This window comes from Tamandua tetradactyla, chromosome 2 (assembly GCF_023851605.1).
Source record: "Tamandua tetradactyla isolate mTamTet1 chromosome 2, mTamTet1.pri, whole genome shotgun sequence".
Taxonomy (NCBI): domain Eukaryota; kingdom Metazoa; phylum Chordata; class Mammalia; order Pilosa; family Myrmecophagidae; genus Tamandua; species Tamandua tetradactyla.
This window is the reverse complement of record NC_135328.1, coordinates 197,583,073-197,604,954: the sequence shown is the minus strand read 5'-3', so window position 1 is coordinate 197,604,954 and position 21,882 is coordinate 197,583,073. Positions and strand designations below refer to the sequence as shown.

The following is a 21,882-nucleotide window of genomic DNA, read 5'->3' as shown; positions in this document are numbered from 1 at the left end:
TTATATTTTCCAGTATAAATTGTCATCTTCCTTCCGAGAAGCTAAATATGTGCATCTTTTCTCTGGATTTGGAGGGGAGGGGGTATTTGGGCTGTTAATTCATGAAGCTCACTGTCTAGACCATGAAAAGCCTTCAAGATCTTTTAAAGAGTAAGAAAGGACCCAAAACAAAGGGTCCTTCCAAGGAGAACTACATATAATTATCAAATTTCTTGGACGGTATCCTTTTTTATGAAGGTTTGAGATTTCAGATGGGGGAATAAACAACACCAAAAAAAAGTGGCATACTTTCATACAGTAGTCTTTTATTGGTCATCAGCTGCCAGACACCAGGGTTAAAACACTAAGCAAAATGCAAAGGACTCTGTTTGCCACGGTCACCATTTCCTGATTAGCAGCTAGGTGTCTCTTCCCAGTGCTCCTGAAAAGGAAGCTCAAGTCAGTGTTGGTACTGCTCCAACTACACCTCACCAAAGCATTCTCCTAAGAGCTGGTCTCAGTCCCATATCCGCATTTATCATCCAAAGATGTCCACTCAGATTAGGTTTCATCCTGGACCAGTCTGCTAGATAGAGCTACTTGTTTCTACCCAATCCATCTCCTGTGTACCCTGAGGGGAGGGGTCAAGATTACCCCAAGCAACCCAGCCTGAGGTCAAGTACCTACAGCTCATTCACATCAGGCCCTTGCTGCCCAAGATCAAGAGCTGCTGGGTCTTGCTAGACTGTGCTCATGGGTTAAAAGGTGGGCAAAATCACAATGGAAAATTTTTGGTCTCTGGTCATGAACAGCTAATATTACACAAGGAATGCCAGAACAGCTGGGACTTCTGCAAAGACCTGTAGCAACAATGTAATTCTATTTGCCACACAGCTTAGGTACAGGGTCCTTATGAGTCAGCACTATCTAAAGATCCAAGGAATTATTCATTTAGTAGTTCAACTTACCCAACTCTAGATCCACAATCACAGATGAGAGTATTTCTCTTGGTATCACATCTAAAAAACAAAGCCACATGAACAGATCTTTCCCAGAGTATATATAATAGCCCAGAAATTGCTCCACCAGCTGCCCACATCTACTCATTTACTCATCCCTTCAAAAAGCCTAAGAATGTAGAATGGAATGATTTCTAAATGTTGTGTTAATTTCTTTTTTTTTTAATTAATTAAAAAAAAAGCCTAAGAATGGATATATTTTACAGGGAAAGGTGAATTTAAAAATAATTCAACATTATTTGAACCTGTTTGAAACTAACCAGCATGCTACAATGCACTGAGGTCAGCTTCAGGGTTACTTTTCCTCCTTTTACGACCACCCAGACCAATGTTCAGATCCGATGGGAAAGGGAACCAGAGGGTCAAGCCAGCCTGAGGTTTCAATACCTAACTTTACCTGCTCCACCAACAAGCTGTTATCTTCACATTTGCTAACATGGCGAGGAAACACGGCTAATCTGCAGAAAAAAATGTAAAAACTTAAAACAGTTGAAATTGATGGAAATATCCGGGCTTAGATGTTTCCGAGCCCAGTTGTGAGACCTTATAGGAAAGTCGAGTGGCAGCTGCAGGTATTGCGCTGACCTGGGCTGTCAAAAGCCTTTCCAGGTTGCTCTCGCATGCAGTTGGAGATCCCATGGCCACAACCAGCCAAAGACCTTGGGAACATGCTAACTAGTCTCCATAAGAAACCTACCAGAGGTCCTGAGGATCTTGCCATTCAACAAGGTCATGATCCCCGGGCATCCTCACTCACCCAAAAGGCCAGTCATTCTGGAATCTTCATTCAGCACAGCTAAGATGAAAATACATATATCCTGAAACAAACCATTCCTTTCATTTGTACCTAGGAATCTCAAGGGTTGACTGATGCAAAATAGTTCTTCTAACATACCCATATCAGCCCACAAGCGCTCCCCTTACCCTTTACCTTTGATTCTGATGCACTAAGCTTTTCTGGCCCGTGACTCACAGCATGTCAAGGTTTGTGCCAGGTATGATGGGTTTTCCCACTACAATTTACCAACTCTCTATACTGGTTCTTGGCCCCCAAGAGGCACTTCTGAAAAGCCCCTCATGGGCTTTTGGTTAGCTTCTGCTACTTTCTGGAAAGATGGCTAATAAAGGTCTCAGATCATAACTGAGAAACAGCAGATACACTGGACTGTCTTTTCCTGAAATGTTGCAGATCAGTTACAGCAAACAGAACCGCGACCGTCAAGGAAAACTGTCACTCTGGGCTCCTTTTTGACCACAGTAGCTACGGGGAAGCTGCTGCAGCTTCGATAAGGGCCGCGCAACTTACATGACAGCCCCAAAGCAACGATTAAGCCGCCTGAGACTCACCTAAGTTCTGTGCATCTCTACTGCCTTCTGAATTTCATCTACCGGAACATTCTGGAAACAAAAAGTCATCCTATTAGCCATAATTACCAGTTTCCATTTGTTGGATTTTTACAATGGTGCCAGGGCCTGTGCAAGTGTTTTGATGCTTTGTCTCACTAATCTTCACTAGACCACTTTAACATCCTTATGTTAGAGGGAGTTAGCCTCTCATTACTTGCTCCAGTCACCTGTCAAGGTTTACAGGACAGAGCCAAGGTACAAAACAGTATCTATGATTCTTAAAAGCTGCCCTCTAGAAAATACTGTCTCTTATATCCGTCAGGATGACCACCAGAAAGCTCAAGTCAAGTCACCTGCCCAGGGTCACCCAGCAAGTCGTTAAAAACATTCAACTAGGGGTCTGTCTGACATCACGCGGCCTTCCCGCAAACCGAGTCCCATCAGACCCAGAATCCACCCCTCCACCCATGTGCCTCGCAGCTGGCCACTCCCCCGCCACCACCACCACCACCGATTCCCGGGCACCGGGCCCTGCCGGCCCGCGTCACTCACGGTGGGCCGAGGTGGGAGCAGGGCGCAGCCGCCGCAGGCGTGGCTCCTCTCACCGCGCACGCGGCCAAGACATTTTGGATCTCGGCCCGGCAGGGCTCCTCCGTGTCGAGCTCAACATCCTGCGATCTTAAGAGTCCAGGAGCTCCCGAGGCTGGTGGCGGCTTGGGGAGGGTGGGGACAACGGGAAGAGCGCGGATCACCGGCTGGATGATGGAGGAGAACAGCACCTGGAAAGCGGCAGCGGCGAGAAAGGACGCAGGGGCGGCGGGAGGATGCTTATATAGCCTCCCTCGCGGCGGCGCCTGACGATGACACCCGCGCTTCGCGCAGCCCCCCTGGGAGTTGTAGTTTGTTCGCCCTCCCGTGGGAGGCGGTGCTCTCTGGCGATCAGTCTCTGGAGAAATTCAATATCGGGGAATTTTTTTTTTTAAACATTTTTTATTGTGAAATATAGCATATGCAAAAAAAGCGATAAATTTCAAAGTACAATTTAACAAGTAGCTATAGGACAAATATCAAAGTATGGCGTGGGTTACAGTTCCACAGTTTCAGGTATTTCCTTACAACTGCTCTAATGCACTGGAGACTAACAAGAAATATCAATATAATGATTCAGTAGTCATATTCATTTATTAAATCCTATCTTCTCTTTACAACTCCTCCCTCTCATTTGAGCTTTCTCCCAATCTATAGGGATATTGGGCCATGACCATTCTAACTTCTTCATGTTCAAAAGGGGTGTCAACATTACGGAGAAGGGGGATGCAAGGATGATGTTCTTGGAGAAGCTGGTACCTGTGGATTTCAGGGCTTATTTGGCATAGGAGCAATCTGGAGGTTTTACATTTCTGAAAATTACACTTAGTGACTGAAACATTTAAGGGGCCTCGGACAGAGTCCTGGTCTTCATCAGGATTTTCAGGAATACCTTGGTTGGGGCTTGACGCACCACGGTACCTTGCAGTATCTAGTTGAAGCTTGCATAAGAGTGACCTCCAGAATAGATTCTCCACTCTATTTTAAATCTCTCAGCTACTGAAACCTTATTTTGTGACATTCCCACCCCACCCCCCCATTTTGGTCAGGAAGTCATTGTCAATCCCATGATGCCAGGGCCAGGCTCATCCCTAGGAGTCATGTCCCATGTTGTCAGAGAGAATTTCACTCCTGGAAGTCATGTCCCATGAAAATCGGGGAGTTTTAAGGAAAGACATGAAAATGCATGTACAAGATGCTCAATGAACTCCAAACAGGATAAACCCAAATAGATATGTGCCCCGGCATATTGTAATCAAACTATCTAATGCCAAAAATAGAGACTTCTGAAAGCTGCCAGAGAGAAGTCACACATCATGAACAAGAAAAGCTCAATGAGAGTAAGTGCTGATTTCTCATCAGAAACTATGGAGGAAGAAGACAGAAGGAAGATACATTTAAAATGCTGAAAGCAAACTACTGCCATTCAAGAATTCTATATCCAGAAAAACTGTCTTTCGAAAATAAGGAAGGTGCCCGCCTTTCATGCAGGAGACCTGGCTTTGATTTCCCGACCATGAACCAAAAAAAAAAAGAGGAAGGGATTAAGGAATTCCCAGATATACAAAAGCTGAAGAAGTTTGCTACCAGTAGACCAGCCTTACAAGAAATGCTAAAGGCTGTTTTGCAGGTTGGAAGGAAAGGACATAGACAATAGATAGAAGAAACAAAGCTCCTGTGAGGCTAAAAACAAGGGTAAATATAAATGCTAGTATCATTGTATTTTTGGTTTGCAACTCCACTTTTTAATTCCTACAGGATCTAAAAGGCAAATGCATAAAATCAATGAGAAATCAGTGGTTTGGGACTGATAACGTACAAACATGAACTTTGTGAGAAGAACTACATAAAGGCGGGGAAGAGTGAAAGGGGTGTGGGAACATAGTTTGTGTATACTACTGACATTAAGTTGGGATCAAAGCAAACAAGATTTTATAGATTTAGAATGTTAAATTTAAGCCAGATAGTAACGACAAAGAAAAGATTGGAAAATATGCAAGTTCATGGGAATAGAAATTAGAGCACCAGTTGCCACTGGCAGGGGACAGGGGAAATGGGGAGTTAATGCAAAATGGGTGTAGATTTCTGATTGGGGAGATGGGCAAGTTTTGATAATGGAAGGTGTGAGGATACTGCAATATTGTGAATGTGTTTAAACTCACTAAATAATATGCTTGGGAGGGCTTAAGTTGGGAAAGTTATGCTATATATATGCCCCCACAATTTGAAAAAAAAAAAAAGAGCAACTAAAGAGAAATGTCAAAGGGAATACGTGATCCGAGGTGGGATCTTACACGGAAGATCAAAAGGACATTACTGGAACATATGAAAACTGTGGAATATAGACTTCATATCATGTTCAATTCCTTGAACTTGATAACTGCACTTAAGGTAAGTGCGTAAGTGAATCTCCTTGTTCTTGCAAAGGCACATGGAAGCAAGCATTAAATATTCAAGGAGCATGATATATACAACCTGTGCTCTAGTGTTCAGAAAATGGATTGATAAATAGACAGTTAGATGGATAAATAGATGGATAGATAGAATGATACAACAAATGTACCAAAATAATACAACAAATGGTGGATCTGAGTATAGGGGGGAGAGGGGCATATTGGAGTTCTCTGTATGGGGTTTGTATTGTTTTTGTCATTGTCTTATAAGTTTGAAAGTATTTAAAAATAAACAGTTTTAAATTAAAAGAAAAAAATCAAGGACTTAATCATCAAAGCTCAGGAAGAGATCCACTGAGACCTCCATGGATGTGCCAAGAGACCAACTGAATCATTCTCGGGAAGGGAGGGGCTCTGTGAGGGCCACCTGTGGAGGAGGGGTAGGGAAGAGCTTCTTAGGAGGCAGTGATTGAGAACTCAGAAATGCACTATTTGTCCAATTCTTGTCTCTTCCACTAATACATAAATAACTACTGAGCGCATACTACCTAAACTGTGCTGGATTGTCTTATCTGGTTTTCACAACAGTCCAGTTGATGGGTGTTAGGATTATCCCCTTTAACAGCGAAGGAAACTGAGGCATGGATCACACTACTAACAAGCAAAGTAAGGACTGGAATCCAGGAGTGCTCCCCAGAGGCCACCCAGATAATCGCTGTGTCATAACGCCTCCAGGTTTTTGTCTGTTGAATGAATTAGCCACAATATCAAAACACAAATACTTGCCAAGGATTAAGCACCTATTCTGTGCTTAATCTATTAATTAATTTTTATCCTCACATATACTTCAAAAAGTAGGCACTGCTATTATTCCCATTTTATGGAGAAGGTGACAGATGCCAAGAAACATTCTGATGACTTCCAAAAGCTTATGTCCAGCCCCATCTTTGACATCTCTACTTGGATGGCTAATAGGCTTCTCAGAACTGGATCTTTTTGCCTCCAAACCTGCTCTTCCCCACCTCAGTAAGACCTTGGAATGACCCTGATTTCCTCTCTTTCTCTAACATCCCACTGTCAAAACTATCAGCACATTTTATTGCTTCTACCTTTAAAATCCATCAAAAATCTATTTCTTACCTCCTCCACTGATGCTACCATTATCACACACCCAGAATATTGCTGTCATCTCTTAATTAGACTCCCCGATTCGGCCTTTGCCCTCTCCAGTCTGGTCTCAACACACCAGCCAAGGTGTTAAGAAGCAAAGTTTTAAATTTTGATGACGTCCACTCTATTGATTGTTTTCTTTTGTAGTTTGTGCCTTTTGTGTTCTATTTTTTTAATCTTTACCTAAGTCAAAGACATTAAGATCATCTCCTGTATTCTTTTAGAAGTTTAATAGTTTTAGTTCTTACTTTTAGGTCTGTGATCCATTTCAAGTTCATTTTTGCGTATGGAATGGGCTAAGAGTCAAGGTTCTTTTTTCTTACATAGGGCATCTGACTTTCCAGCACCATTTGCTGAAAAGATGATTTTTTTCTAACTGATGGCTCTGGCACTTTTGTAAAAAATCAGTTGATCATATGTGTGTAGGCCTATTTCTGAAATCAATACTACACTGTCATGGTTTTTGTAGCTTTTTTATAAGTCCTGATAAAAAATAATATAGTATAAGTCACCCACCTTTGCTCTTTTTCAAATTTTTTTTGCCTATTCTGAGTCCTTTGCATTTCCATGAAAATTTTATTATAGCTAATATCAATTTCTATTTCAGCAAGTCTGTTGGGGTCCTGATTGGTATTGCATTGAATCTACATGTTAATTTAGGAGAACTGACATCTTAATAATATCAAGTCTTCTCACCCAAGAAGATGGTATATCTCTCCATTTATTTCCATCTTCACTTTCTCTCAGCAGTTTTGTAATTTTTAGTGTACCAGTCTCGCATATCTTTTAACAATTTTTTACATAAGTTTTTAATATTTTTCATGCTATTGTAAATGGTATTGTCAGTTTCAAATTCCAAATACTCATTACTACTATATAATAATATACAATTAATTTCTGTATAATGACCTATATCCTGCAAACTTGCTAAACTCACTTACTAGTTCCGTAGCTTTTTTGGAAAGTCTCTAGTATTTTTTATATGTCTCTACATAAAGACAGGTTTACTTCTTCCTTTCCAGTTTGGACGCTGATTTTTCTTTTCTTTTTTTTTCCAGAACCTCCAGTGAAATTTTCAATTGATAAATTACATTTCATCAAAATTAAGAACTTTTCATTTAGACAATGAAAGCAAAATAAAAATCAAACAAACTGGGAGAAAATATTTGCAAAACATATCTCCCAACAAGGGACTTGTATCTAGAACATATGAAGAACTCTTACTTCTGAGCCATGCTACAACATGGGTGGGCCTTGAAGGTACCACGAGTTCTGACTTAGTCTGCGCCCTCTCCTTGGCCTCCTTGCTTTTCTTGGAGAACCCCTTGCTGGCTCCTACCCCAGAGGCTTTGCTCTCGCGGTTCCTTCTGCCTGCAGCCCTCCTCCCCTGGACATCACAGGGAGTTGAATGGAGTCAGCTAGACACCAGGGGACAGGTACTGCATGATTCCACTTCTATGAATTAACTAGAGTATGGAAATTCATGGAGAACGTAGGTTACAAAGTGGAATGGGAGAAGTGAATGCATAATATGGGAGCAGGGTTTCCGTTTGGTGTGATGGTGATGGAAAGTTCTGGGAATGGCTGGTGATGGTAGCACATCTTGTGCCTGGGGGTGGCTGAGATGGAAAAGTTTAAATTGTAATCTATGTTACCATGATTTTTAAAAAAGAAGAAAGACTAAAGAGACAATGGCAATTATCCGGATCAAAAATGGGAAAAGAAGTATAACAAAGAAGGTATCAGTGGCTGAGAGAGTTCAAATAAAATCTAGAGGCTACTCTGGAGGTCACTCTTGTGCAAGCTTCAGTTAGACGTTGCTACTGTCATAACTTGCCAAACCCCAACCAAATCCATTCCAGCCAATCCTAAAGAACTTGTAGGGCAATATATATCTGATTCTAAAAAGGCTCCATGCGTTAGGGTACTTTCCAGAAACCTGCAACCTCAAGATGGATCCCTGGACTTAGATAAATTCTGAAACCTAGAGGGTCCAGCCTCTCCAGAATATAAGCTAGTTCCAGCTTCCTACCCCATATTATTGACAGTCCCTTCGAACATGAAAAAGTTAGAATGGGTGTAGCCCAAATACCTTTAAAGAGTAGGAGAAAGATCAAAGGTGATGGTGGAGTTATACAGAGAAGGTAGGGTTTAACAAATGAGTATGATTGCTGAATCATTATATTGATCTTTCTTTTGGTCTCCAGTAACTTAGAGCAGCTAGAAGTAAAACCTTAAAATTGTGGAATTGTAACCCATACCAAACTCTGAAATCTGTTCTACAACTAATTATTGTACCGTGCTCTGACATTTATTGCTTTTTTATATTATGTTATTTTTTACAAAAAAGAAAAAAGTCAACTGTGATGATAAAAAAATATTTATTCCTTCTAGCCTCCAATGTTCTGGAGGAGATAGAAGGAAAAATCTGAGATGTATGGTAGTCCATGACAAACTCTGGGATTGTAACTACTTGTCACAGTGTGCTTTGAACACTGTTGCTTTTTCTTTCTTTGCTTTGTATATGTGTTATATTATACAATAAAAAAAGTTAAAAAAAAAAAAAAAGAGAGAGAGAGAGACAGTGGCAATTAAACACAAAACATCATCCTGGACTGGAATTAATAATGGAGGAGAATATGCCCAAAAGAACACTGTGGTGGTTTGAAGCTGTGTACCCCCAGAAAACACACGTTCTTAAATCTGACCTGTTCCAGTGAGTGCAAGCCTATTGTAAGTTGGACCTTTTGAAGAGGTTACTTCATTAAGGTGTGGCCTGCCTCATTCAGGATGGGCTTTGCATTGGTTTGAAGCTGTTAGGTACCCTGTGAAAGGCCATGTTCTCTTAATCCACCCCGGTGGGGCCAGACCTATTGTTGGGTGGGACATTTTGAGCTGTTGCCATGGAAATGTGACCCAGCCCATTCATGGTGGGTCTTAATGCCCTTGCTCAAGTCCTCTATAAGAGGATAATAAAAGACTGATGAAACTCAGAGAGCTTAGAGAAGCTAAGAGGAAAGCCTCCGGAGGGGAGAGAGAACCACTGAAACCATATCAGGAGGGAAGGACCAGCAGACATTGCCACGTGCCTTCCCATGTAACAGAAGGATCCTGAATGCCAGTGACCTTTCTTTCTCAAGAAGAGACGGTATCTTCTTCTTGAGGCCTTAATTTGGATATTTTCATGGCCTTAGAACTGTACATTTGTAACCTAATAACCCCCCATTGAAAAAGCCAACCCATTTTTGATATATTGCATTCCAGCAGCTTTAGCAAACTGAAATAGGTCTTAATCCTACTACTAATTCCTTTATAAATGGAATGATACAATGAAAGAGAGAGAGAGAAGGTGAGCCATGGAAGCAAGAAGCTGAAAGCATAGAAGCATGGAAGAAAAGGGAGAGACCAGTAGACACCATCATGTGCCTTGTCATGTGGGAGAGGAGCCAAGGATCACCAGCAGCCAGTCTTCAAGAAGAAAGCATTGTCTTGATGATGCCTTGATTGGGACATTTTCACAGACACAGACTCTAACTAGAAGCAAATATATTCCCATCATTTAAGCTAACCCATTTCATGTTACTTGTTTTAAACAACCTAGGAAGCTAAACAGACATTATTGGAATAACTTGGGAAAAGTGGACTATAAACTGTATGCTGTATATCAATGTTAAATTTCTAGAATTGATAATTGCACTTAAGGTGGTTACATAAATGAACATTCTTCTTAGGAAATGTATAGGGAAGCGTTAAGTATTAGAGGAACGTAATGGATGCTACCTACTCTCAATGTTTAGAAAATATAGATAGATTAATTAGGTGGATGATAGATAATAGAGGATTAAATAACAGATGTGGCAAAATACTAAAAAGTCAGTAAATCTGGACATCCAGGTGAGGAGGTATATTGAACTTCTTTGTATTTTTTTTTCACAAGATTTTTACAACTCTATTGTAAGTTTGAAGTTATTTCAAAATAAAAAGTTTAAAAAACAAGTAAGTTAAAAGAACTCTTACAATCAACAAGTCAAACAGCTCAACAAAAAATATGAAAAAATTTCAGACCTCATCAAAGAAGAAATACACATGACAAATAAACACATGAAATGATGCTCACCATCATTAGTCATTGGGGAAATACAAATGAAAAGTGCTGTGAGATAACACCACAAACCCACTGGAATGACTAAAATTAAAAAAAAAAAGACTGATGATCCCAAGCACTGATGAAACTGTGGAGCAAGCAGAAAGTTCATGCACTGTTGGTGATTGTAAAATGGCGTACCACTTTGGAAAACAGTTTTTTGCATTTTCTAAAAAGATAAAACATGCACTTACCATCTGACCCAACCATGGCACTAGGAAGAATTTACCCAAGAGAAATGAAAATCTATGACCACACACAGACTCCAACTTGAATGATCAGTGTGGCTGTTTTTGTAACAGTCAAAGACTAGAGCAGCACAAATGCCCTTCATCAGGAGACTGTTCTAGTTTGCTAGCTGCCAGAATGCAACACACCAGAGACGGATTGGCTTTTAATAAAAGGGGATTTATTTTGTTGGTTCTTCAGAGGAAAGGCAGCTTTCAACTGAGGTTCTTTCTTACGTGGAAGGCACAGGATGGTCTCTGCTGGTCTTCTCTCCAGGCCCCTGTGTTCCCACAACTTTCCCCGGGGTGACTTCTTTCTGCATCTCCAAAGGCCTGGGCTGAGCTGCTAGTGCTGAGATGAGGAATGCTGAGCTGCTTAGGCTGTGCTACATTGCACTCTCTCATTTAAGCACCAGCCAATTAAGTCAAACATCACTCATTGCAGCAGACACACCTCCTAGCTGACTGCAGATGTAATTGGCAACAGATGAGGTTCACATACCGTTGGCTCATGTCCGCAGCAACAAGACTAGGTATGCTCACCTGGCCAAGTTGACAACTGAATCTAACTAACACAGGAGACGGACTAAACAACCTGTGTATATTCACCCAGCAGGCTACGATTCAGCCAGAAAGCAGGACAAACTATTGAGACACTGTGCTGGTTTGAAAGGATATATGCCCCCTAAGAAAAGCCATGTTTTAATATAAATCCCATTTCTTAAAGGTAGAATAGTCTCTATTCAATGCTGTGTATTTGGGACTGTGATGGGATCATCTCCCTGGTTGATGAGATTTAGTTAAGAACGGTTGTTAAACTGGATTAGGGGATGACATGTCTCCACCCATCTGAGTGGGTCTTGATTAGTTTCTGAAGTCCTATAAAAGAGGAAACATTTTGGAGACTCAGAGAGATTCAGAGAGAGCAGAGAATGCTGCAACACTACAAAGCAGAGAGTCCACCAGCCAGCGACCTTTGGAGATGAAGAAGGGAAACGCCTCCCGGGGAGCTTCATGAAACCAGAAGCCAGGAGAGTAAGCTAGCAGATGACGCCGTGTCTGCCATGTGCCCTTCCAGCCGAGAGAGAAGCCCTGACTGCGTTTGCCATGTGCCTTTCCAGCTGAGAGAGAAGCCCTGACTGTGTTCGCCATGTGCCTTTCCAGATGAGAGAGAAACCCTGAACTTCATCGGCCTTCTTGAACCAAGGTATCTTTCCCTGGATGCCTTTGATTGGACTTTTCTATAGACTTGTTTTAATTCTCGGCCTTAGAACTGTAAACTAGCAACTCATTAAATTCCCCTTGTTAAAAGCCATTCCGTTTCTGGTATATTGCATTCCAGCAGCTAGCAAACTAGAACAGATTTTGGTACCGGAGAGTGGGGTGCTGCTGCTGCAGTTTGCAAATACCAAACATGTTGGAACGGCTTTTTAATTGGATAAGGGGAAGATTCTGGAGGAGTTGTGAGAAGCTTGATAGAGAAGGCCTAGAATGCTTTGGAGAGACTGTTGGGAGAAATGTGGACTCTAAAGATACCTCTGATGAGGCCCTAGACAGAAATGAAGCACGTGTTATTGTAGACTGGAAGGAAAGTGAGCCTTGTTTTAAAATGGCAGATAATCTAGCAAAATTGACTCGTGGCTTTGGCTGGAAGGCAGATTGTAAAAGCCATGAACTTGTATATTTAGCAGAAGAGATCTCCAAATTAAGTGTTGAAAGTGCAGCCTGGTTTCTCCTCACAGCTTATAGTGAAATGCGAAAGGAAAGAGATAAGCTGAGAACTGAACTCTTGAGTAAAAAGAAACTAGAAATTGAGGTCCTGGAAAATTTTGGGCCTACAGAAAGGGAGACTCCAGAGTATAGTGCCCTGAGTGTGGATTTAACCAAATGTGGAACCAGCCAGCCATTTCAGAGAAAGTCAGGATTGGACATGGAGTTATCCAGGAAGGATTTGTGGAAACTCCTTATGTCTGATGGGCATGATCCAAGGCTACTGCATAGAAAGCCAATGAGAGTGCTGTGGGACCTGTATAAACAGAGCCGCTGCCAGTCTGGACTGAGGGGTTCAGAGAAGGGACACATTGGAGGAAAAATAACTTCAGAGGCAAAACCGTGGAGGCTGAGGTTTGAAGTCAAGAAGCCTCGGGCCAGGAGAGCAGACCCACCCAAGCCCGTGGAGAGGGTGAGTTTGCCCCAAAGGCAGAGAATGGGCCTTCCACCTCGTTGCAGTGGGAGAGTCATGCCGCCTCAGGTCTTGGAGAGAGTGAAGCACGTTCCTTGGGGTTTGGGGAGAGCCTGGCTGCCACCACATGGAGGGGTTGAGCGTGTGCCCCGGAGATGGCAGAGAGCCCGGGTGTGGCCCTAATGCTTAGAGAGGGTGGAGCCGAGAAAAAGGTGGTCTCCCCAATATCCCCCAAGGTTGCATTCAGAGAGAGGCAGGCATAAGCATTTGGAAAGGGTGGGACTGCCACTTTCTAAAGCCTTGAGGATAAATGAGCCTCAGACTTTGAAATCTAATGGACTTTGCCCTGCAGGTTTTTGAAACTGTATGGGTCCGGTGACCCCTGTGTTCCTTCCTCCCTATGGAAATGTGTACATGTATCCTATGAATGTTCCTCCTTTATATGTTGGCAGCAAATAACTTGTTATGAGTTTTCAAAGGTCCAGAGTAAATGGAGAGGATTTTGCCTTAGGACAGACCATGCCTGTAATTGATTTGATGAGATTTTATACTGTCTTTAACTTGCACTTCATTTGTATTGCTACTGAAAGGTTTAAGGTTTCTGATATTGTTTTGAAATTAATGTATTTTGTATATGGGAAAAACATGTCTTTTTTAGGGGCCAGAGGGTGGAATGTGCTGGTTTGAAAGGATATATGCCCCCTAAGAAAAGCCATGTTTTAATATAAATCCCATTTCTTAAAGGTAGAATAGTCTCTATTCAATGCTGTGTATTTGGGACTGTGATGGGATCATCTCCCTGGTTGATGAGATTTAGTTAAGAACGGTTGTTAAACTGGATTAGGGGATGACATGTCTCCACCCATCTGAGTGGGTCTTGATTAGTTTCTGAAGTCCTATAAAAGAGGAAACATTTTGGAGACTCAGAGAGATTCAGAGAGAGCAGAGAATGCTGCAACACTACAAAGCAGAGAGTCCACCAGCCAGCGACCTTTGGAGATGAAGAAGGGAAACGCCTCCCGGGGAGCTTCATGAAACCAGAAGCCAGGAGAGTAAGCTAGCAGATGACGCCGTGTCTGCCATGTGCCCTTCCAGCCGAGAGAGAAGCCCTGACTGCGTTTGCCATGTGCCTTTCCAGCTGAGAGAGAAGCCCTGACTGTGTTCGCCATGTGCCTTTCCAGATGAGAGAGAAACCCTGAACTTCATCGGCCTTCTTGAACCAAGGTATCTTTCCCTGGATGCCTTTGATTGGACTTTTCTATAGACTTGTTTTAATTCTCGGCCTTAGAACTGTAAACTAGCAACTCATTAAATTCCCCTTGTTAAAAGCCATTCCGTTTCTGGTATATTGCATTCCAGCAGCTAGCAAACTAGAACAGACACACAGCAACATGGATGAACCTTTAAAATGATGTTGAGTGAAAGAAGCCAGACAGTGAATACATAGTGTATGCCTTTACTGATATAAGATTCAAGAAGATATCAGGGAATCTCTAGTGATAGAAAGCTGATCAGTGGTTGCTCTATAACTAAACTGCACTTTGAAATTTATCCACTTTCATGGGTTCTGTATATGTTCATTATCTTGGTTGTGGTGATGATTTCTTAGGTGTATCCATATATTCCAATTCAACATATTATATAGCTTAATATGTACAGTTTAGTATGACAGTTACATTTCAATAAAGCTCTGAAAAAAAAATAAGTGAAAAAACAAAAAAGATAGATCATATTAATCACCTGCTCAAAAATCTTGTTCAAACGTCACCTGCTCAGACCACCAATTTGATAGAGCCCCCGCCACCCTTCAGTCATTTCCCTGCTTGGTTGTTATTTTTAGCACTTATTGCCCCCTGACATCACCTTATATGTATATTTCCTTTCTGGCTTCCCCATTAGAATTTGAGCTCCATAAGAGCAGTAATTTTATCTGTTGTTTTCACTGCTGTCCAAGTGCCCAGTATATAAAAGTTGGGCAGCAGATGTTGAAATAATTAATGAGCAAATGAATGGATTAATAAATAAAATGTGGCCAAGATCACTGTTCTGGTTTGAATCTATTTATGTACCCCCGAAACACTATGTTCTTTTTATTATTTATTTATTTATTTTTCACAGGAGCAGGCACCAGGAATTGAACCTGGGTCTCCAGCATGACAGACGAGAGCTCTGCCACTGCACCATCCATGGCCCGCCCAAGGCTGTGTTCTTTTAATCCATTCTTGTTGGGGCACCCTGGAGTGGGAGGGACCCTTTGATTAGGTTGTTTCGAGGGAGATGTGACCCACCCAATTCAAGATGGGTCTTAATCCTTTACGACCTTTAAGAGAGCTAGGGAGAGAAAGAGAGCTTAGAAAGAAAATGCCCACAGAGACATTTGGAGAGGGCTTAGAGAGAAGAGAAGCTGAGAAATGCACAGAGATGTCTTGGAAAGAAGGGCCAGCAGATGTCGCCATGTGCCTTCCCACGTGGCATCCCGGGATGCCAACAGTTTTTCCTAAAAGAAGGTGTCTTCCTTTTGATGCCTTCATCTGGACACTTTCATGGCCTTAGAACTGTAAATTTGTAGCCTAATAAATCCTTTTGTAAAAGCCTATTCATTTCTTGTATATTGCATTTTGGTAGCGTTAGCAAACTGAAATAGTCACCTAGCTAATAAGTGACAGAGTTGGAACTAAATCCAGGTCTGCATAACCTTGACTGTTAAATGACAACCTTTTTTTTTTTTTTTTGCATGGGCAGGCACCGGGAATCGAACCCAGGAACCTTGACTATTAAGTTACCCAGTTCCTCCAGAATTACTTTGTGGGGCTGTACTCCAATGTGCTTCATTTAGCAGAAGAGGAAACAGGATTTGGGGAGGGGAAATGACTTGTTCCCAGGTCACAATGAGTTAGTGGCAGAGGTCTGCTGACATCTGGTTTCGGGTGCCAGGTGCAGTCTGAGGCAAGCATGTGACCCAGCCCGTGGTGGAGGCATCAGGACGTGGAGGAAGTGCAGGGGTCAGATGCTGACTGTGCACAGTCTGCCTGGGCTGACCAGAAAAGCTTCTGGGAGGGCCGGGATCAAACTGCATTTCACGCTGCTTCAGGTCTCTCTGTCTTTGCCCAGCTGCCCCCTCCTGCAGTGCCTTGCCTCCTTGACCTCCCCAGCTCCCACTTATCCTTGGGGACCCAGCTTCAGTATCACCTCCTCCGAGAAGCCATCTCTGATCCTTTGGTTTCCTGGGTTCTGCTCTATGGTAGCATTTGACTGGCTGGTTGGTTGAATGGATGAATGAGTGGCACTTACCACTTCCTTTCATTCATTCGGCCATTAAGATTTACTGAATTACTACTTTGGATCACACACTGGAGATACAGTCATTTTGGCCCCTGCTTTCAATGGGCGTGTTGCCTGGGAGGGAAACAGACATCATCGGTGGGCAGAGGTGATGAGGACCGCCTGAGAATGGGGTAGGTTATGTGAGGCCCAAAGTAGGGGCTCCCTTTGCAGAGCAGAGAAGGAGTGTGCCTGGCTGAAAGCTGAGGTGAGGAAAGACGTTTAGCTCTGGTGGGAACTCAGAGCATAAGTGGTAGGTAAGAAAGGGGGCTGCAGGCATCCTCAGGCCCAGCAGAGGCCTCACACAAAAAATATTCTTCAAACTGAACAGGACTTTGGGGGGAAGCAACTGAGCTCTGTCCTGGAAGAGCGGGGAGCGGGGCAGAATCTCTTGGTTTGGGCAGAGCTGGCAGGAGAAGACCCTTCCTCCAACACACACACCCTTTTCAAGGCTCCTCCTGGTGCCCAGATACTTGGCCTGCTCTCTCTTCCTCCTGCAGGCAGAGGGGCCAGCAGAGTCTCAACCCCTTGGGGTTCTACAATGCAGATGACCAATGGCTGAGATTACTTGGAGACTCCCCCCAAAATGGTTACTCATCGATTCATCTGGAATTAGCCAGAAGAAAACCTGAGCCTTCCAGATCCCCAACCTGCCCAGCCAGAAACAGAAATAGCCCAGATGGCTTTGGCCTTGGGTAGACTTGACAGCTGGTCCTGACTCTGCCACTTCCTTGCTGAGTGACCTAGGGCTGGTTATTTAACTTCTCTGAGCCTCAATTTTCTTATCCATAAAAATGGGCAGAATAAGAATACCTACTCATAGTCACACAGAGAAGGTAGGATTTAACAAATGGGTATGATTGCTGAATTATTATATTGATATTTCTTTTGGTCTGCAGTGTCTTAGAGCAACTAGAAGTAAAAACCTAAAATTGTGGAATTATAACCCATACCAAACTCTGAAATCTGCTCTACAACTAATTGTTGCGCTGTGCTTTGAAATGTACTGCTTTTTCTTTATATATGTTATTTTTCACAAAACAGAAAAAAGCCGATTGTGATGATAAAAATATATATATATTCCTTGTAGCCTACAATGTTCTGGAGCAGCTAGAAGGAAAAATCTGAGATGATGGTATGGTAGTCCATGACAAACTCTGGGATCTGTCTTTTGAGGAGTGCTTTGAAAACTATCGCTTTTTTCTTTCTTTGCTTTGTATATATGTTATGTTATACAATAAAAACGTTAAAAATAATTAGAAACTGTTTGTCATATGAAAATGCTTATTTACAAATGGCAGTTTCTTAAAAAAAAAAAAAAAGAATACCTACTATGAAGTTGTATGAAGAGGAAATATGACAGGGTTTGCAACAGTGAGGGCTCCCTTCCCCAAACAGTTTGCTGGGAGAGCTGAATTGGTAAAATCTACAGTGGGATAGTGGGAGTGATCAGATTATCACTGGGAACAAACCAAGAGAGACTAAAGCTGTTTTGGGACCAGCTAGAACTCCAGCCTCAATGCCCTGGGTTTGTAGAAAGCCAGACTGGAAAGGGTCGGGGGGATCTTGGGGACAGACGCATCCCCCACCCCCACCCCAGCTCCTAAACTAACCTGGATCACCACATCCTGATTCTCTTGGGACTCCCTTGTGGTCCTCTTTTGTGGCATCAAGGGGCTAATGAGGGGTGAGACAAACCTGGATGTGAGTCCAGCTCTACTGTATAACTTGGGACAGGCCACCTTTCTGAGCCGCAGTCTCCTCTGCTCTAAAAGGGCATTTACAGCCCTTTCCAAGGGTTGCTGCCCACAGGACATAAGGAACCCACCATCTGGCCACAGGTAAACTGGGCTCCCTTTCTGTGCTGTCCCAGGACTGTCCCAGGCCACCCCAGCACTGGCCAGTTCTGTGGGGACTGTTACACATCAAACTGGAGGCCCCAGGCCAGGGCCTATGAGGCCCAGCCTGTTAACCATCCACTTCCCAGATCGGGGTTCCCAGGTCCAGCAGCAAGGTCTCAATTGAGGAATAAATCCTAGGATGGATAAAGAAACCTCCTCAATGGATGAATGGACAGATGGAAGGGTAGATGAAGGAATGAAGTTGATGCTCTAGCCCCTTAGTCTCTTCAGAGAGCCCATGCTTGGTTAAGCCTCCTCCCTGCTCCCTCTCCCACCTTATCTAGTTTAACCCCTTTATCCTAAGAGGTAGGGGTGATGATTCTCGCCATATTGCAGAACAGCAACTGAGGCTCTGAGGAGGAAGTGACTTGGCCAGGTGTATTCTCCCGGCCGGCTCCCATGGCCCCTTCTGTGCTGGGCACGTCCCTGACTTCACAGTCCTCTGTGGGTGGCTGATGGGTGTCGGGTCCGGGGCGGGAGAGGCGCGGCCCTTCCCGGGAAGGGAGCTCTCGGGGGCGGACCCTGCAGGGCGGGGCGGGGCGGGACAAATACCCGCGGGGGTGGTGGGAGACCCGGACGCGGGCCATGGAGACCGGGAACTGCCGCTACCAGTTTCGGGTCGCGCTGCTGGGGGACACGGCCGTAGGCAAGACGTCGCTGCTGCGGCGCTACGTGGCGGGCGCGCCGGGGACCCCGGGACCCGAGCCGGAGCGCGAGACGGCGCCCACCGTGGGCGTGGAGTTCTACAGCCGCGCCCTGCAGTTGCGGGCCGGGCCGCGCGTCAAGCTGCAGCTCTGGGACACTGCGGGCCAGGAGCGCTTTAGGTGCCTGCGGAGGGGAGGGAGGGGTGGGATGGGGTGAGGGAAAGGCCAGAAGGGCGGCTAAGGCCGGAGTTGAGTGGAACCGGGAGAGAGTTCGGGACGGAGGGGGAGCGGACCCGGGCTGGGGGCGAGGGCAGTGCCCTGTTGACGGAGTAGAGGTCGGGGGTCGCTGCCCTGGGTCTGGATCCGCAGAGCCACGTTCCTTACACTCCGAGTCATTCATCCTGCAAATACTGCTGGGCCCTGCCCAGGAGCCCAGATGTCTCAGACCTAGAAGGACAGTTAGGCTTTGGGGGAAGATGGACCAGATATGCTGAGAGGGCACACAGAAGAAAGGAGAAAGAGATGTCAAGGAGATGTCAGAGGAAGGCATATTTGAGTTGGGCTTTGAAGGATGAGTGGGAGTTTGCCAGACAGAGAATGGGGAAACAGACTTGGGACCAGGAAAACATGAGGCATTCACTAGGAATGGTAAGAAGAGTATGTAAATCAAAGTTACTCCTTAACTGGGGAGTACCCAGTCTCTTGGGGAGACACAGAAACAGAGAACAGAGACTCAATAGGGCTGTGTGAAATGATCCTCATTGGGGGATGTGAGGCATTTGATGCGTGGCTCCCAGGGGAGGAGGTGCTGCCTCTGGGGGTATCTAGAAGGTACTAAACCTCTCCCAATTTATTCCCACACTCACCAGGTGCATTACTAGGTCCTTCTACCGAAACATGGTGGGTGTCCTGCTGGTGTTTGACGTGACAAACAGGAAGTCCTTCGAACATATCCGAGACTGGCACCAGGAAGTCATGGCTATCCAGGGCCCTGACAAGGCAGTCTGCCTGCTGGTTGGCCACAAGAGTGACCTGCAGAGCAGCCGTTGTGTCTCAGCCCATGAGGCGGAAGAGCTGGCCGCGTCCCTGGGCATGGCCTTTGTGGAGACCTCAGCCCATAGCAACAGCAATGTGGACCTGGCCTTCGACACCATTGCCAATGCCATCCGGCAGGCCCTGCAGCAGGGGGACATCAAGCTGGAGGAGGACTGGGGGGGTGTCCGGCTTATCCACAAGTCCCAGAGCCCTGGGCCCCCTAGCAGGAGGCAGCACCCAGGCCCATGCCACTGTTAACTCCAGAGAGGAAGGGTTGAAGCAGTGCCAACCTCAGACCTGCTGGCGCGATGGGGAGTGTGTGTATGTCGGGCGGTAGGGTACGGGGGCGTGTTAGGACCTCCCTGGAGGGCAAATGGCCGGATAAATGCAAAGGATTAATATAAACAGCACTCCAACAGTGTCACTCCTCCTGGATTTTGGTGTCTTAGAGATCAGCCTCTTTCCAAGTTGAAAGGTCTAAGGGGATGGGTGAGCCGCTTTCTGATCCCAAGGCTCAGTTTCCTCATCTCTAAAACGGTGCATATAAAAGTCTCCACTTCAAAGGGAGGTTGTAAGCACGATGAGATCACGGTAGAGATGAGCCATGAGTGTGGAATGACGGGAGCTGCCATCCCCATCTTTCCTCACTTGGCGGGACGTGGCCATTTCTGGCAGGGTTCCTGGGCTTGAATGCTGAAGCCACTCAGCGTCTGGATGCTGCACAGGCCAGGCCAGGTGTGGGGCATTCCAAAGTGGGCCTGGCTCGGATCCCTTAAGTCTTCCGACAAAGAGGAGTTAAGGCATGGGCTAAGGTCCAGTGTTCTCCCCACAAGCTCAGGGGCCAGACCTAGGTCTGGGAGGAAGGGATGACTACGCAGGAGCAGTTTCTAGGTCGGGCGTGCACTGAGCACTAATGAGCTACCAAACCCCTCCTTCAGGGGTGAAGAGCCCTTTTTCCATTCCCCACCCCTACCCATTGGGGTAGGGGTTGATTTTAAAGGCCTGGCCTTCTTGCCCCAACTCTGTACAACTCTGAAAGCTCAAACCTAGCTTCTTTGTCTTCTTTGGGCTTGGTTGAGGTTATCGTTGTGGCAGCATTAGAGCACAAATCCTTCCTGTGGTCAATCTTGGTTTCCTCCACTTCTCACCCCAAGGTTAGGCATTGATCTCAAAAATACTCCCTAATAAATGCCTGCACACTAATCTTCCTCGATTCCTATCGGTGTGAATTTCTGTACTTCCTCCCCGTGGTGACCGCTGGGGAGGGTCTCCCTGTGCCTCCTTTGGCCCTGCCCCTCACTGCCACTTATGACAATCATACAACATTGGCACTGTTATCCTCGTGCTATAGAGGGGAAAGGTGGTCTGGAGAGGGGGCACATTTTTAATTCTTCATCAAACATTTTTGAATGAACTTCAAAATCCGAGTCCCTGGATTTTGAACTTCAAAAATCCAGTCCCTGAGGCCTGGCCTCTCCCAAGGCAGGTCCACCGCCAAGAAAGAGATAATGCCTGATGTCCCTTCCTGCCTTCCCAGAGCATTGGGCAGGCTGGAGTCACCCCTCTCTCTAACAATACTAATTATGGTGAATCCTTTTACTGGTTAATGACCTTGGGTAAGTTACCTAAATTCTCTCAGCTTGCAGTTTCCCATCTGTAAATAGAGATAATGGTTCCTGCCTCACAGGTCGCTGTGAGAATTATGTGACCACCCACCACATGTAAGGGTTTACACACTGAGCTATTTCCATGGTCAGTGGTGTGTTATTGGCGCCTCAGCAAGCCTGTGAGGTCTGGCCACGCTGATCCACTTCACAGCCAGGCCCTGGGTACCCTGGCTGGGCTCCTGGCTCAGCGGCCCAAACCCCTCCCTCATGCCCCAGGGCTCTGATCCCCTCTGCACACGCTCCCTCACCTCAAAGGAACTGTTAG

At 44.9% G+C, this 21,882-nt stretch overlaps 1 protein-coding gene, 1 long non-coding RNA gene and 4 other non-coding genes across 6 annotated transcripts; 1 reads left to right on the top strand and 5 right to left on the bottom strand.

Annotated features, from left to right (window-relative positions):
- Nucleotides 1-285: 285 nt before the first annotated feature.
- LOC143674624 (uncharacterized) lies at nucleotides 286-3,164 on the bottom strand. Its single transcript, XR_013171134.1, has 6 exons — nucleotides 2,898-3,164; nucleotides 2,346-2,396; nucleotides 1,756-1,816; nucleotides 1,396-1,456; nucleotides 948-998; nucleotides 286-421 (listed from the first exon to the last, which is right to left on the bottom strand). It is a non-coding gene; the product is annotated as an uncharacterized LOC143674624 (long non-coding RNA).
- On the bottom strand, nucleotides 489-562 carry LOC143675390 (small nucleolar RNA SNORD99). Its single transcript, XR_013171615.1, has one exon. It is a non-coding gene; the product is annotated as a small nucleolar RNA SNORD99 (small nucleolar RNA).
- Nucleotides 1,242-1,361, bottom strand: LOC143675372 (small nucleolar RNA SNORA61). Its single transcript, XR_013171598.1, has one exon. It is a non-coding gene; the product is annotated as a small nucleolar RNA SNORA61 (small nucleolar RNA).
- LOC143675369 (small nucleolar RNA SNORA44) lies at nucleotides 1,541-1,672 on the bottom strand. Its single transcript, XR_013171595.1, has one exon. It is a non-coding gene; the product is annotated as a small nucleolar RNA SNORA44 (small nucleolar RNA).
- LOC143675360 (small nucleolar RNA SNORA16B/SNORA16A family) lies at nucleotides 2,162-2,296 on the bottom strand. The gene has a single exon (XR_013171586.1). It is a non-coding gene; the product is annotated as a small nucleolar RNA SNORA16B/SNORA16A family (small nucleolar RNA).
- Nucleotides 3,165-18,856: 15,692 nt separating the features above from the next.
- Nucleotides 18,857-21,553, top strand: RAB42 (RAB42, member RAS oncogene family). The gene is made up of 2 exons (XM_077137436.1): nucleotides 18,857-19,095; nucleotides 19,785-21,553. The coding sequence occupies exons 1-2, from the start codon at nucleotides 18,857-18,859 to the stop codon at nucleotides 20,206-20,208; spliced, it is 663 nt and encodes a 220-aa protein (XP_076993551.1). The 3' UTR covers nucleotides 20,209-21,553.
- The last annotated feature ends 329 nt before the right edge of the window (nucleotides 21,554-21,882 follow it).